This window comes from Ambystoma mexicanum, chromosome 4p (assembly GCF_040938575.1).
Source record: "Ambystoma mexicanum isolate Mex_15411 chromosome 4p, UKY_AmexF1_1, whole genome shotgun sequence".
Lineage (NCBI taxonomy): Eukaryota > Metazoa > Chordata > Amphibia > Caudata > Ambystomatidae > Ambystoma > Ambystoma mexicanum.
In genome coordinates, this window is record NC_090927.1 from 204,511,510 (window position 1) to 204,529,295 (window position 17,786).

The 17,786-nt window shown below is 43.3% G+C and overlaps 1 protein-coding gene across 1 annotated transcript in view; it reads right to left on the reverse strand.

The window, feature by feature from the left end:
• KIF13B (kinesin family member 13B) overlaps positions 1-17,786 on the reverse strand; it is a 1,451,009-nt gene that overhangs the window by 717,133 nt on the left and 716,090 nt on the right. The window contains exon 15 of the mRNA XM_069605712.1: positions 14,193-14,279. Within this exon, the coding sequence (XP_069461813.1) occupies positions 14,193-14,279 (87 nt within the window). The remainder of the gene's footprint in view (positions 1-14,192; positions 14,280-17,786) is intronic.

Genomic DNA, 17,786 nt, shown 5'->3' on the forward strand with positions numbered 1-17,786 from the left:
GGGGGGGGACGGGCGTTATACGTCCTGTGTTTGTCCTTCCAAGGATATCTGACCCTACACTTAGGGCAGAATCTAATAGGAGTCCTTTCCATAGCCAAAGGGAAGGATGACCAGACCAACAGGGAAAAGAGGGGAAACGAGGAAAGACATACCGACAATATGGCCACCCCGACCCCACTCTCCCTACTGTATAGGTCGGCCAGAGGGCCCGACCACATGGAAAATCTGGCCACCGGATCTTAGGCGCCGAAATCCACAGCCATAGACGAATCCCCCGTAGTCTTCGTCGAAGATGTTCTTGTTTGGCGAAGTGACTTAACGGGGAATAAACCGACAATTTGGTAAAGATAAACAATGTCTCTAGTAAGAGCTCTGCCATAGGGCGACCAGTTATCTGGGCGGAAAAAACAATCTGAGGGACCTCGGCGCGTGAGAGATTTTGGGTACACCACACGTCACGATAGGGATAGTGTTACAGACACGCCTATACCGATGTCCCCTTTCGGTCCCCGAAAGACAAGATGCAATACTCTGCGGTTACCACTGGATGTCGGACCATATGCACAGCATGTGATTCTAAGCAGATTAACAAGCATTAGAAACATGGTTTCATGAAAGAAAAGAAATCTTAAAACTCACCCAAAAATCATTTATTGAATCTTTTACATAGCTACTCAAAGCCTAGGAGCAAATAAGTTTGTAGAACATCGAAAAAGTATTTCCTTCATTCATTTAGTTCAAATTTGGAATCTCTACAGGATGTTATCCTGTGTAAATCAGCTTTATTCACACTGTTAAGCACATATAAGTCCAAAGGAACTAAGACTTGGGTCATAAATGTAGAGAAGTGCCTTTTGGTGCAAAACCAGGACTACAAACGTGGACATAGAAACTACTGATGGCAAGCAATTTGTTAAGCATCCCTTGGGAGGACAAGCAGGCCTTCGTTTATCAACTATATGACTTGGAAGAAAGGTAAAGCGGTGAGACAGCTGATTAGAAGGTGGGATAGCTTTAGAGAAGACCCAGCTGTTGACTGCCACAAGATGCAAACAATTATTTAGGCCACAAACATTTATGTTCTGCTTTTCTTTCAAAGTACAAAAGGTTTACTGCAAGTGGATTTAAAAATCACTATGAAGAAAAATATGACTATCATCAGGTTTGGAGCTAGTGATACATGCTCTATTCCTCCTCCTAGCATTTGCTGTAATAATAGTTTAGATTATCCAAAGCAATGACACTCAATTTATCGACCTCTGAAGAATGAAGGGCAGTGTCGGTCCTATTATGATTCGAAACTGCAACAGTTTTGTGCATTCCATTTTACTAAACCTTAGTAAGAGATCATTCCATTAATTTTAGATGTACCCAGCATAGAATGTCTGAACTACTGTTAGGACCCCCAGTCCCACTCTTCTGGAGTCCTTGTGCTCTGCTTCCAGAGGACTCATCAGGGATGCGTATCTGTGGCACTGAACACCTTGGATTGATGAGTAAAAAAGATTCCAAAATCCAAATTAGCGTAACTCCATCCCCTCAGAGCTTTAATGACATTTCATCCAACAATCACTAGCTCTTCATTATATCCATGAGTAGGTGGCCATTGACTGAACCCCTTCTTTTGGTTTTATCGCCTGACTATAATCGGCTACCAGCTGTGGTTAAAAATATAACCTCAGTCTAATTTCATTTGGTGATTTAAGCTTAGGACAAAACATCAGATAGGATCATTTTCTGAATACTCATGTAGGGGAGGAAATTATCTTCACAGTGAGTGAATGATGGTGGACTCAAAATGTGTTGTCCTTACGTATTGAACCCAAAACAGATCTTCCATAAAGTCTAGGACTTCTTTTAAAAAGTAGCATGAGTATCAATAGGCCATCTGATACAGACCAAAGTGCACATGAATCATTGTGCAGATTGTTTCCTGTTAGGGCAAACCTATGAATAAAGTCCCTAGCCCAGGGCTCCCATTTAATGATTCAAAAAGGTTAATGTGGTGAATGGGTGGCTCACTGGATCTCTACCCAGAGACCTTGATTTATATCATCGTTGTCCCGACTCCATTTGTTTCTTTTCACAGGAGAACTGTCAGGATTCAATACCAGTGGGCACCAAATGGTTTTTGACTTGTGGTAACCCGCATGTGAATGGTCAGGGCACAGGTATCTGATAAGAGTCACTTGGGCGTAGGCAGGAGGTGTTGGTATGTAAAAATATGGCATTTAAGGTGGTAGAGTAACCATGCATCATATAGCACAAGCATACAGCTACACACAGTAGGGTACTCTGGCATCGCACGGAGTACAGGCAGGTATATTGCATCACATAAATCATGAACTTAATCATGTACTTAACCTACAGGCATATGTACTCCATATATCCCAAAAGGCACCTCATCTTTTTGGAACTTCATTTCCCAGAACTGCACATAGTGATAATCTTGTTGGGCCTGCTACAATTAAATTCTTCTCAAGCACAGGCACTCTAGATTCTGGAGGCTCACATGGTGAAAGCACTTGCTCTGGATCTTCACAGGGGACCTCAAGAAGCAGGATAGAATCACGTAAATCCAACAAACCGGAACCAATGTGGGATGCAAGAGTTTGACTAGTGGTGCAGAGCACAATTGGAATGTTGCAGCAAACAAAGACATTGGAACTTTGAAAAAATATGAATACTTGCTCAGCTTTTGTTATGGATGGTTTGGTAAGCACAGCACAGAGATTTACATGGACAGAGTTTAGTTTAATTTCCATTGTGCTGAATGTACAGAGAGAAACCCATCAACCTAGTGCAGATGCACACTTAATGATCTAATTCAGTGGAGATATCCAACTTGGCACGAGTAGGCCTAAACGTATCTGCTGTGGTGGGTCCATAGCCTAGAATTTGGGACTGGGGACTTTTTTAACCCCACTCGCTTAACATTTTGTTTTGGGAGCAAGGACACCAGTGCAGAGGGACCCTGTCCCAAATAAAGTCAATGGTGTAACACTACAACCTCCCTTAAGGCATGTTGTGCTAGGGAACCAGGTTTCCCCCTTTTCCGACTATATGGGCATTTTCCCCATACTTGTTGAAGCCCAGGTAGACTGGTGGCAGGAATACTTCTTGTGTACACTCCTGGTCGGGCTTTTTAATAACAGTCTGTACTTTACTGTCTTTCTGGCTGTTTTACCTCTAAGCAGGTGTAGGAAATGGCTAAAACACGGGCTGCAGAAGGTTGATGGAAGACTACTCCTAGGACAGCCATTGCACAAGTCATTTACCACAAGGCTGAAGTCTGCACTCTCTTTGACAGGAAAGACTGTCCACTGTTCTTCCCTCCCTCAAACTGGTGGACCTAACCAGTTCCGAGCCCTGCATCGCCAAAGTCTTCCTACTGGAACTCTGAAGAGTCATGGGCTTGTCGCTGTAATCCGCCAGCCAAAGAGGAGACACTTCCTTTTGTGTGGATCTCCAAGTAGCCTGGGGATGAGAAGCACCAAGAGCACTCGTGGCTGCCCTGCTGTGACTCGGGTGCTGAACACTGCTTCTCTGCTGCAACTTTGTCAAAAATAGGAACCTTGCTGGAAGGCATGCTGGAAGTTGCTGAGGTCCTGCGTCTTCATGCCTTCAGACCGTGTGCAGGCTTAGCTTAACTGCTCATCTTGCCTATGGGATCCTGAGGGTCCACCTAAGTTTTGGGATCAAATGCACAAGATAATCATACGAAGTGTAACCTGGTGGTCATCAGAACAGCAATGTTGCTGACAGACTGGAACCGCTGACCCAGCTCTCAATGGTGTGAAACAAAAACACAGTGCACTGGCAACCCCTGCCTCTGCAACACCGGAGTCTAAGTAAAAGCATTTATCCTCAACAGCCCTGAATCAGCTGAAGTCATGGTCTGTTCCGATTGGTGAAAGAGAATTTAACATTTTATTTAACGGTTTGCCTTGAAACAAACCTTTCGCATAAGTTCGCAAGAACAATTTCACAAAACACAATTTCATTACACAAAACAAAAATATAATACCAAGTATAACATTCAAGAATGGATAAAGCAAGAAATGAAAAAAAAGATTTTCTATCAAAATAACAAAAAGAACTGCAATTCCAATATAAGAACCACTACACAAAATCGCCCATAAATCCTCTACACTGAGTGTTCTATACTGAGATCAAAATGGACCAAAGTGCTGACTCGTCAAATACACCAAAGCAGGACAAATTATTAAGTAACGTAAAGTTTTTATTTATGTTTAATCTTTACGAAATCTACAACGGATATCATTCTTCTCAAGTTTCAAACGAGCACCTACAACCTTTGTAGGATACAAATTAAGACATACTCTGAAAACGGACTCCTATATACTGCACTAGGGCATTTCTTTAAATTTGGCATTTCATTCGAAGATGTCTCATTTTTAAAATGAGACAATAGTTTATGCGTTCTGCACTCAGATTACGTGTTTATCCAATCGTTCATCAAGAGTTCGTGTTTGAAAGCCATTAGGCGATCAATGAGCAAATCAGTAGTTATGTCCAGAGAATTAATGTCTAGACATCCACATACGGAGAGCAATTATCAGGGCATCATTCAAAATGTGGAATAAGGTATTCTTTCCAGTAACCAAACATTTCCTATTAATTAATTTACAATGGACCAAAGCTTGAAAGGATAACAACCCCAGCTCATTCATTATGAGCTGGATAGGAACCCCTTTAGGTGTAAATAAAACTCTTACATGTCGGGACTACCTTCATCTTGTAGAACTGCAAAACCGGAGTTCAGAAAAAAACGACCAAATCGCTGATCTAGAGTGATGGCCTGTGCAGCCAAGAAAGCTACCTTCCGAGCATTAGATGGGCACAGATGTTTGAAAACCCATTTGCACGTATTGAAAAGTCCAGAGACTTTTAGGCACTCAACTACATTCTGTAGCGAAACAGCTTTGCCCCACTATGCTGCTTTGATGGGGAAAATCCTAAACAGGTCTGTACTGGTGAGAGGTCTTGCATTTTATTTATTGGTGGCCTTATCTGCGATGGGGCTCTGAGGACCCCCCTGAGAGAACCTGGAAATCTCAGGGCTGCTGTGGTCTAACAACACGCTTTCCTGAGTAAAGCTGTGACTGATCTGGATGTTTAGCGAGATAACTAAATGTAAAATAATGTGATTCAGGTTGTTATTTCCCGAGAGATACATTAGCTGTGCCCCTGCATTTAAATCCAGTAGAGGTGCATTAGATGAGCTTTGATCCCCTTGTGTGGAAGTAAATGTATAAATCTGTTCATAGTCCGGCTTAGGCCTGCCACAGAAAAGAGGACTGGATAGCCCGAACAAAATCTGGCATTAATGGCGTCTGGGATTAACTTAACGGTTTGTCATAGCCACCAACTGTTTAAAAGGATGCATTTTCCTGATTGGAAGATAGTTCACATTCCTCTCACAATATTGCTATTCAGCCTGACAGTAAGCATCTTTACTTTTGGTACTCTGCGAAAGGTCCCAAACAATGGTAAGATGTCAAACACCACCATGAGGAAGTCCGTCTGCTGCTTCTTGCCAAGACAAGTCTGATGGTGAAGCTCTCCCACCGTCTACAGACATAGAACCTCAAGGGATCAGAGAGACATGATGGATCAGTGATCCCTTTCCCTGATATGAGAGGGTACATCTGCGTTTAAATCCCCCAGGTTTCCCTCTTCCACGCCTGGCTTCACATGCCTGGGAACACGGCCTACAACAAGTATCTGCCTACCCTATTGAGCACAATTCCTAACATCTGAGCTATATTTAACACAGGGGAGCAGGGTAATCGCAGCATCTGGACCGTATCCCACTGAGCCAATCTGAAGTTGATTGGAGAGACCTATTAATTTCGATGAGTAACTGGCATTGGTTTTGAGTGGATTTGATCTGAGGCACCCACAGGTTTTGAGCATGGAATTTGGTATCGAGAATATCTGCAGGACCTCTGGAACTTAAGACGACCCTAACTGGCAGAAAACGTAGCTTGAATGCTATATGGGTCTTATGCTGTATTGTCTCCACCACAATGGCCTTTTGAAGAAATGCTTTTTACTGCTCAGCCATTCATAACACGGAGATAGGACAAGCTTGTGGGGTGTCCTGCAGCTTAACCGTAGGCGATTTACCCACTTCCCTCTGAACACATGAAAGAGGAACCACCCTAACAGCTAATCTTTTCAGATCACTGGATAATAAGAAACTAAAGGGCAAGATGGAATAGAGGGACAACCCACACAGAAGGAGAAAGAATGAACACTTTTCTGTTACTAAACTGGGTTGTGGTACATTTGAGAACGGTTATTAGGTGGAGATTTTTGCACAGCAATCTGGTGAGGGATGTGTAACCGGCTAACCTAATGGTAGAAGAGTGCTTCACCCAAAAGGAAACCAGACTCTTATGGTAACAGACGTTGGGCGGAATTTCAGGGATTGATGGCTAGCAAGGAGGTACAATCAATCCCAATAGTCAACACAAAATAATACACCAGGCTAGCATATCTACAATTATGCACTTATTACAAGGTCACACATAATATTCATAATAGGAAAAATAAGTACTACGGTGAAAGGCAGAGCATAGCGCAGTGTGAGGAATCTGGAAAATTCGTCCCTTCTCCCCACAGGGGAACCATGCCATTTAAGGCTAGGTAGGTGAACCCCTAGGGGCCTGGGCAAGTGGGAACTCATTGGGAGTGAATTACCTCTCGGGGGAAAAAGGACTCCCATTCCAATAAGGAACGCCCAGTCCAGCATACATTATCTGTCTACATGAGAATTGGAAAGTCTGTTACTTTTGTTTGGAAGCCACCGAAGACTGACGTTTGTTCAATCTCATTCGCTGCAAGTAATGCTGGATCTTGCATGAACACCACAGTCGAAGAAAGAGTCACCCTTTTTGTTTTTGAGGACTTATATAAAACTAAGAGAAACTATGAATCTGAGAGACACTCCTACATCATGTGAGGACAGAATCCTACACAGAGGTGATCATCCGACGGGAAGATGTCCTGGAGGGGCAGATCCGTGTTAGACTGCAGAGCCAGCAGTAGCATGGGGAGTGAACGAAATGCATGCTTGTAAGATGCCAGAAGGCTGGCGTTCTGACCGATCGAGAAGCCAAGGTCGGGAGGGATACAGAGAAGCAACTGTCTCCTATGGTGATGCGACCGCAAGGAAGCCGTGGTGTTCCTGGCATCCGACAAGCAACGCAGAAACCAGACTGCAGAGGGGAGCCTTGTATCCCAGAGGCTTGCATGAGAAGTGCATTTGTCGCTGAGACGAGCAACATAAGGGAAGCAAATGCTCTCGAGGAGAGAACACAAGTGAGGTACGACCATTGATAGTTGGTCAAGACTGGGGAAGCAGATGAGGTTTCGGAGCCTGATAAGAGTTGAGAGAAAACAAGCCTACAAAAGGGATAGAGGACTTCAGAGAGTCCTGAGAAACAGACTTCAAGGTTGGGAAAGTCAACAAGGTTACGGAAGCCTGATAAATCTGAGTGGGCAGACGGCCTATTTAAACCAAGTTCCAACAAGGCTAATTAAAGACACTGGACTTTGGGAAGTTTTGAGAAACAAAAAGACTAACATTCAAGCCTGTGGGAGCTATCAGGGTTTTCAGGAACGGAGCAAATCCGAACTGGTTAAGGCCCCACGTCGAGAGACAAAGTATGCCTGTCAGAGGGCAGAGGACTTTGGAGAGACCAACAATCACAAAGTTTAATAAAAGAGAATGTAGTGTTTCAAACATCTAGTTGAATTTGAAGACATTGTATGAAAAAAAAAAGAATTCTTGAATAAGAGGAAACCAGATGGAAGATATTAACATTTGACCAACAGAACCTGCAGGAAGGTTGCAAACTGTATTTTGGGACACCGATGAACTTTGTACACCTGCGGGACAGAGAACCACTTGATTGGGCCTGGCAGAAGCCAAAGACAGAGGCTATTGCTCCAGCCTCCTTTTTGTTATTTTTCTAAGTGGCAAGGCCAGTTAGCTTCTAGGATTTGGACTCAGACTATTACATTTCAGACTTTGACAAGCACCCTTAGTTTTAGTTTTAATAGGCGTGGAACGTCCCTCATAGCGGTAGTTTTTCTTTTAAATAAAAATCCCTTAACATGGCACATAGTCAGTGTCTTTCTTCCGGTTCGCCACAGCAGACCTAAAAACATGAATGACTAGATAATGCCTAAGTCACTCTTACTCTAAAATGCAAGATGCACATAGATTTCCAGAGGTAAAATGAGAGTCGGACCCTAGACAATAACACACACAGTAATTAACATTAAACTCAGGATCCAAGAATGCCACACAGAACTTAGTACAGGTTTTCTACTATACTCCAAGTAAATATTACACATAATACATATGTACACAGCACTGTGCCAAATACAAGAAGTAGTAAAACAGTGGTTCCCAATGTCCAGCCAAGCCAGAAGAGCTACCAAGATCCACAATATATTGTATTTAGACAGTCCCTGTGCCCATAATGGCATATTACAATCCACAACGGGAAATAGTAACATACATTAATACACTGTAAAATCGAGCAACCCCAGGAGAAGACAACTAGAGCAAGGCTTAACCCCAATACAAAGCAATGCAGAAATGCGGTTAGCGGGGACCTGCAAAACCTGATAACCACTGGGACTGCTGAGGGAAAGTACCTTCAATAACTCACCTACCCAAGGTCTAGTAGGAGGATCTCACAATGTTTGCTTCCAGAAAGCCAGATGCCAGAAAATGGAACATCACGTAAGTACAAATCTTCTTTTCCAAGGCGAGATAAAGGATTCAGTCACCCAGGTACTTGAACCCTGAGCCAGTGATGATACTGACTGAGCAAAAGACGACAATCGCCCTTCAGAGGAGATGGACCCACAATCCAGAAGTGGGATCCATGAGGGATTAATTTGACTCCCTATCCTTCTTTTTCTTTGCAATCGTCTCTTCCCTCAATTCCGATTTCTCTTCCCTCTCACCAGATACAACTGCTAGCACTTAACATTCTTCTGTGCTATCTGTGGGTGACTCAACTTTCCCTCTGCACCCTTTTTCTCCTACTCGTAAAACTCCACAGCCCTGGCTTTTCTCCTGGCCTGGTCTCAGTTTGCCGGAGCTTACTGAAGCCGAAAGGCAATGGAAAAACTCTCGATCTCCTGACCTCGTCACGCTTTCAACTTTGCACTCCTCCTTTGACTCTGCTTTACTTGCTGCAAATAAATCTTATTTTTCGGAACACTACCCTTGACGCAAATATCAACGTCTTCACAATATTCTGCCTTCTAATGCGCCTTATCCATCTGCTTTTCCGTCTCTCTCTTCCTCTAACTTTGCAAACTACTTTACATCCAAAGTAGCACATCTCCACCCAGGATTTCTGCCTCCTGTTACTCCTTCCTCTTCTCTCTGCCATGCCCTACCTCTACATTCTTTTTCTTCATGCTCGTGCTCACCTTACTGCTTCACATTCTGATCCTCTTCCCTCTTTTCTTATCCCTCGTACATACTCATCTTCCTTATTTCACCTCTCTTATTAATTCATCCTTTGCTTAAAGGTAGTAGGAAATCAAGAGTTTGCAAACACTTATTCTGTCCATTCTGAAAAAGACCCACTCTTGACTCATCTATTTCTGCCAACTTACATCCTCTCTCTCTTCTGCCCTTTCTTTCTAAAATTCATGAGCGGGCTGCCAATGCTCAGGTAGCCCACTATCTGAATCTTCATGCTCTCCTACCTCCTCTGTCTGGCTTTGTCCTTCCCATGCTACAGAGACTGCTCTTTTACATGTCTCAAATTCTCTCCTCTCTGCTTATCAATCCAAACTCTCATCTATACTCATTCTTCGTTACTTGGCCGCAGCGTTTGACACGGTTGATCACGCCCTCCTTATTGCCTCTTTCTTCCTTGGGCATCTCTTGGTCTGTTCTTGAATGGTTCTGCTCCCATCTTTCCCAAACGGTCCTACTCTATAACTTGGGCCGGGCACTGTTCTCCTTCCCTTCCTCTTTAATATGGTGTTCAAGGCTCTGTACTTGGTCCTCTTCTCTGCATTCTTTATAAGGCTCCTCTTTCTGATCTTATTCCTCTTTCCATCTTTCTTTTCATGTGTATGCCAATGGCACTCTGATCGTTTTCTTCCATCGATTCTGCGCTGCACTCTATTGTTTTAAACAGTCTTTCTGCAGTTCAAAACTGGATGTTTTCCAATTTTCTGCATCTCAACCCTTCTAAAACTGACGTTCTGTTCTTTCCTACTTCTACCATTTCTCCTGGTCTTCCCCCTCCATCTCTCTTTTCCTCCATCTTCTTTCGTTGTCGTCATCTGCGCAGTACCTGGTCGTTAACTTTGATCCTTCTCTCGTTTTTTCTTCACATTCATTCTATTGCTCCCTCTTACTGTGATGCACTTTTCAACATTCGTAGTGCTCATCCCTCTCTTTTCATGCCACAAACCTTTGGTCTTCCGGTCTCCCAGCTTCTTCCCCTCTGATCTGTTTATAATTTCTTGATTCATCTCCTTTTTTCTTTAATTACACCTTCCCTACTTACTATTTCACTACTCAATTTATCCTGACTTCTCTACCACTTTTTCTCAATTGTCTTCAAATGTACCCATGGTCTGCCTCCCCCTTATCTCTCTGCGTTACTCTCGTTCTAGTTCCCATCTCACTTCGTTCTGACTCATCTTTCAGTATTTTTTAATCAAACCTTAAAACTTATCTTTTATATTCTCTTGTCTATTAATCCTCTTGTGTTCCCTTCTGTTTTTAACCAGGTCTACATTTTATCATGATAGTACTGTTTAATATATTTTATTCAGAGCCTTTGGCGAAAGGTGCTCTGTAAATCCAACTAAATGAAATGATAGCTTTAGGAGGGTAGGGAAACCTGCAAACGGCAATCTCTGGGAACTCAGCAGGCAAACATGGATGGCACGCAGCAAAACCCAGTATCTGCAGCAGTACACCACAGAGGCGATGACTCAGGATGGCCCAGAGAGTAGATTTGGTTAGGGGCCAGGGTTTCAACATCCTTCCAGGTGGCTGCAGCTGCCAGCAGGTGGAAGACCCTAGTGAAAAACAGTGGTAGACCAGAAAACTGTCTCGGTGAAAGTCCCGGCTCAAGCAACTGAGGAGGACCAGAAGCAGGACCAGGAGGATGGAGGCAGGAGGACCATCATAAGAAAGGCAAACTGGAGCACAGGGCGACACAAGCCCCACCAGTATAGCCAGACTGGGTCTCAAATCGGCTCCAATGTTTTTAGGTGGAACAATCGTCCGACAGGTAAGCCAACCTGCTTACATTCCAAAAATCTGCCAGAACAGAGTGCAGAACACAGTTTCCCTATATGTGCCTTCAATCACAGGGGCTGCCATCTGCCAGCCCGTCAATCCCATTAGGCGATGTAAAACAAAGGTTTGGGATGCCAGCCAATCAGGTTGGTCTCAACAGCTTCCAAACATTACAGTAAGGCTAGTGGCTTGTCCAAGGCCAGGAACTGGCCTAGACCAGTTCAACCAACTATAGAGGGTCCCATTATCATCTCAGAATAATCCCACATGTACACAACAGCTATTTTAGTTCTGTCACATGGTTTCCTTGAATAAATGAATCCCTTTAAAACAAAATGTCAGAGTAGGATTTAAAAAAACATTAGTGCCCTAAGGGCTATGTGATGAATCCACTGGAGTGATCACAGATTTCCCGGCGGGGACCTCCTCCTTTGTGGCCAGCGGACAGCAGCCGCCAACTGATCCTGACCCTGGGGGCGGCTATATGAGGGAGGATCAAATGGGAGGAAATAGCTGCAAGGGAGATGTCATGGCCTCCTCCTGTTACCCAATACCCAAATGGCCTAATTCCATGTGTCTGGTTCCACCACAGGGAAAATAAATAAACCTTTTTTTCCATACCCTTTAGGCCAAACTCCCATCCATAACCTGAAGAGTAAATTCTCCAAGGAAACCCTTTTCAGTTCTAGTTTTCCTTCATGTAGAACTGATCGGTCATATGAAATCATTGGGAAAGGCTCCCTAAGTGCTATGCATCAGGAACCAACAATGGACTTCAATTCCCACAACCACTCAAGTACTGAAATGAGGAGGATGAAGGAATTGATACAAAGCAGCAGGAGTGTCCAACTCAATAAGCGTGCTAGTTTAGAAAAAGCACCTGTGTGCGGGACCTTTAAATATGGTAACCGAACTATGAGAGAGTGTTCAGAGGAAGATGCAACAACTCCACTGAAGGCAGACAAAGGCTGGAGGCACTATCCAGTGTGGTGGAGCAATGGAGCATGCCAGCAGCAAAGGAAAGCAACGTGGTGCAAGACGTCAGGAATAGCGAGAGGCTTCCTGAGTGTGCGGCAGCTGGGAGAAGCAGTGCTGTCCTTACCGGTAGCTGAAAGGAAGCAGACGTGCAGGAGTGGAACCACGGGAGAAACCTGGAGAGACGTCAGAGCCACACAGAGTGGGAAACAAGTGGCAAAGGTACACCGCAAAGCATGAGCAAGACCGAAGATGCAACACAGATCCGGTGAGTCTGCCAGAGCAGAGCGGGTACCCCGGGGCGTTTCGGTGACTATGCCAAAGTCAATTTGAACAGTATTCAGTTATGGAAAGTGAAACAATAAGAGTGTTTGCAAATCGAAAGGGCCAAACTGAACCCCAATAATAAAACAGTGCATGAAATGCAAATGTGGGGAAAGCTTGATAGAACAGTGAAACAAGTAGATGTACCAAGCTACGAAAGATATGCTGCTTGAATATAAAGAGGAACTATAACAGTAGAGGTCCTGGCACGCATACATCAGGCAGTTGTGTGTGCAAGAGAAGTCCTGGCAGGGAAGTATATCAGGCAAATTGCAAACCTCTAAGGAGTGTCAAGTAAAGACAGTGTTTGTTGTGTTAAAGAAGAAACCTTTGTTAAAGAAGGAACTTAATAAGCTAAACAGTTTATTACCGACCAGAATTGTTGTGGGCCAAGAAAGACGCAAAGTGCTGTTAGACCAAGAGACATTTGTGATGCCAGTAAAGAATCAAGGGGAACGGAATCACCCTCTGAAACTAAGGTCTTTTCCATCTTGGAGAACATTTACTTTGGAGCTGTTCTATTTTTGTTTAAGAACCTTTTTTTGAAACATCCGGTTAAAGACATTTACCTTTTTACTATTATTTTGTTTAGTGCGATGGTCAGGATAGAGCATTTGGACACAAAGACAGCTTTTGATTTCAGACATACTGACAAAGATCGATCCTTAGTTTTTGGTTTTACGTAGGGAAACTTCTCTTAGAGGAGGGTCAGAGGCATTTTCCCAACCAGTTTAAGTTATTAAATATTTTTAACCAAAAACATGACAACTGTGTCCAGCTTTCATTTCTGACTCCTCACAACTACCATCAAAGTACATTGAGCTACCGATGTGGTAAATTGGCTTGCATCCCTGGTGGTGCCAAAGCGAAGTATTAGCTGCAACCAGCCTATCCCCTAAAACCAGTGCAGGGTGATATAATCACCAAATGTCACAAAGGGAGAGGGTGCTTAAGAAGCTGCCATGTGCCTGGGTGCTTTATGGGCAGTCCAGGGCCATATAATCCCAAGGAGTGTAAAGGGGATGTAGTGCACATGTTGGAAACAGTAGGAAGGGTGAAACTGCATAGTATGGGCCTGTGGGTCTATAAGTATATGCAATAACATACTGGAACATTCTGGGTACTCGCAGCAGAGAATTCAGCAAGAACTGGTTTGAAAAAAGCAAAACACCCCCCCACATGTTTTAACATTATCACTGCGAATAATAGGTACACAAAACCTTAACTCATACCATGCTTGCAGGTTCAGCTAGGCACATTAGTGAGCAGACAAGCACAAAGTAACGCGTCTAACAACTGTTTGCATGCAGAACTTGCAATACAAATGACAAAGAAAGTACAACACAAAAGGAAAAGAAGAAATCTCATTGCAAATTGAGACTAATCGGTTAACATTTATTAGACAATATACGGTTTATGCTAAAACAACAAACTGAGCTCCTAATTGAGTGATGCTATGATTCAGTTTATAGCACATTCAGTTCCATGTACAACTAACTCCTTTTTCATGCGATTTTCAATTGGGGACTTTTTAAGGACTTCACATAATGTATCATACATAACATACCTGAAAAAGTGGTTGTTCCCCCACAGTATACGATCTCCGTGATACAGCTGTATTGGTCCTGTAACAGCTGAACCATTCACAAAGGTTCTGTAACCATAATAATAAAAGTGTTAGTAAATCTATTTTAAACAGACCCCACTATTACAAATCATTATTTGCTGCACATGCACATCTCTGGTACAGCAATCCACGTCTGGGTTCCCCATTTACATTTTAAGGGCAGTGACAGTCAAACATTAGAATCACTTGATGAAAACTATGTATACTACACCTTTGTTGGAGGCTTCACACTTCTCTTCTTGCTAGTGCCTTGCCAATGCCTTCACACGTAGATGAGTAAGATATATTATCTATCTGATGTAGAAATGTTATATATAGCTTCAGTAGTTGGGAGAATATCAAACCGCTTTGCACTTCAATTATCTCCCTATCCTCATTTAGATATTTGATAGCAATATAGCCGTGAGCAGTGTTGCATATGCAATTTCAGCAGCAACTCTGCAATTTTAAGGGTATAATGCAATACCATTTACCTCTGATGCACACTAGTTCCACCTGATCCATGAAGAAGCCCAGATCATAGTGACAAGATTCCCAATATTTCTGTGGACTGTTCATTCACACTCAGGAAGCAGAAGTGTATACATAATACGAGTAGCATGAATCCACTTTTTGGTAGTCCTAAAATTAGTAAAAATCAGAAATTGAAATATGTAACCTCTCTTATTGACAACTCCAGAACATTACATCAGGGTTTATCTGGTGCAATTCTCTTTCTTTGCAACTTGCAAAGTTTGACTTAGTAATTCCTTGCCTTCTGCAGAAGTGGAACATTTTGATTTTGGATGCACATCAAGGTATGGGGTAGAGGATGGCTGAATGGGCCTACTCTTTAAATTGTTCATCTAGGAGAATAGCAGAATTGTTCAAGTGGAAACAATACTCCCAACTTTAAAATCCTGATGTGTAGAGCACCCGAGTGCCTAGCCAGTAGGTCATTTTCTATAAAGCATTTTACAGAACTTCAAAGACAAAAGGGACTAGATCTTTGGTATGATCGCGAATAGCAACTGCAACGATTGCTAGGTAAATCATTTGCGTTTAAAGGAGATCCTGTGGAATCCAGAAAAGTAAATGAGGTACATGATTGGAGTGTTGAGGAGATTTTTCTTAAGCCTTATTTCTAGGACCCAGGCATTTCAACCTACCTGGTTTATAGGGGGTTCCTTTGTTATGCAGTCTCTCTACAGGTCTGTATGGCCAGAGCAGTCAATGCACATTTTCAGAAGGAGAATGTTGGTTTACAAATACAGAAAATACCTGATTAACATGCAGAAAATTGATGGAATGCATGTGCAATATAGCCACACAAATATATTAAGTTGTAAAAACTAAGGACTACAGAATATTTTGTGGTAAAAACATTTAAATCACTTCCGAGACTGTAGAAAAACAGTGATCCAAAAGGATCATGAAATATTGACCAATTCCTCAAAGCCCACAAGGCTTTCAGTAAAGCTCAATTATGCCCCATGTCCCATTGTGGGCCCACAGGAATCAATAAGCCAATCTTAACCAACAGAGGTAAGGTGTTCGCACATGAAGCACCACAGGCAAGAGGCACTCCTAAAAGAACAGAAAGGGTGAAAGAGCCCAAATAAAGTCCAGGCACAGACTTCAAATCGCCATTCCCCATAACGAGAGATTGCAGTGGTGAATCGTGATGTTGCCAGCAGGGCTGGGCAAGCACAAGATCCCTAGTGTCATGCAGTGATGGAACCAGAGCTCAAAAGGTGAGTGAAGTGTCCCCTCGCCCCCCAACAGGAGATCCACTCCAGGAGTAGGCTTGGGACACCATGGGTTAGGTTCCTACAGAGGTAGTCTCACGATTAACAGGAGATTATCATATCTAAGTGGTACAAACAATGAGGAGGCAGGAGTGTCCAGGAAACACATCTAATGCAGCTCTTGCTTCAAGAGGCACAGTGGGGTGGGCCCAGAAAAAAGGCAGTTTCTACCTCCTTGCTGCCTGCTCTGTCACCTCCAATGGCCACTCTCGGAACCTCCCACAACACTCTGGAACCTGGTTGTCTGCCAGAGTTCCATAAAGGTTGACATGCCAAGAGTGAACCAGCTGTGGAACATATAGGAACGATCTACAAAACACTTGGAAAGTACAAGGTTGCAGTGGTCTTGCAGATGGGTAGGGGTCAGCACAGGAATCCTGCAGTGCCAGAGAAATGGAACCACCACTTCAAGCAGTCATGGAAGGCCTAAGATGAAGAACTAATGACGCATTGCCGTTTAAGAGCATGCAGAGAGGGAACATTGAAGGGCAGCAGGAAAGGGTGTTATTGTTAGCGGAATGTGCCAGGACATAAAACAAAGACCCAAAGGAATAGATACATGGGACCAGCTCAAGTCATACAGGCCCCTGAAGAAGCACAAGCTAAGTAACAGCTAAGTAACAGCAGCTGATTGATGGCTGATCGTGCAATAGAGACCTTACTCTGGTGTCACAGGTTCCAGTTTGAAGAAAACAAACCCCATTGGAAGTCTCAATGCCATGATGACATTGTCAGTGCCCCACTACACAGTCAAAGCATTAATGTCCAGCAGAGGAAACCACGTTGGAACACCAAAAGCAGGCAGTGCTCAGCTTCTTGGTGTTAAGCAGCACAGTGAAGCCCCAGACGTTGGAGACACATGGCAACACCTTAAGGCCAACACATCCAGCTGTCTCTGCCAGATCAATGGAAAATTGGTACATGGTTCTCTCTGGTCATCCAAGAAGCAAATCTTCACTGTTCGGTTTCTTGGGACCAAAAGATGCAGTTGTAGATGAAATGGTTGAATATTACCCTAACCTGCAATCTTCCATTGAAGCACCTTTCAAAAAGTTGGCAGCCAGCCAATTAGTGCACAATACCACACATGCTCTCTCAGGCACCTTCCTGGGTATACACAGGGGATGTGGATTCCAGAGGGAGTTCAGACAACCTCACCAACACAAGTCATTTGTGAGATTCTGACCCGAGCTGACTTCAAAGAACAACCCTAAAATGGATATTTCTGGTCTCAATCCAATCATACAAGGGTGACAAAGTGTAGTTACCTGGCTACTGAATTTCCAAACTAAAGATGCCGTCTTGGAAGTGGCTAGGAGAAAAAAGGCTTCCTGTAAGCCAAAAGAGCTACTATTCATGCAGGTATTGCTTTAAAGTAACTCCTGCCAACCAGAACCAGTAGGGCTATCCAAGTCTGGTTATTGAACCAGAGAGACCAAGGGCCACCAAGGCGATAATGCCCAACTTTATGGGCCTTAATGAGCCATATACATTTAAGAACTTGCAGGGAAACAACATTTCAGGGGACTTGGGAACATCGATAAATGGGGATTTTCTACAATACATACAGATTGCCACCATTCAAATAATTACATTCATGTGACAAAATATCCAAGCGACTTTTCAACAATTAGGAGTAATTAAAAATGCATTTTGTTTCATTGCTCTCTTTTCCTCTCTCAATCTCCTTTGCAGAATACTAGCTTGAAGAAAAGAAAAATGATGTAGGTGAGCAAAGCATGTTCAA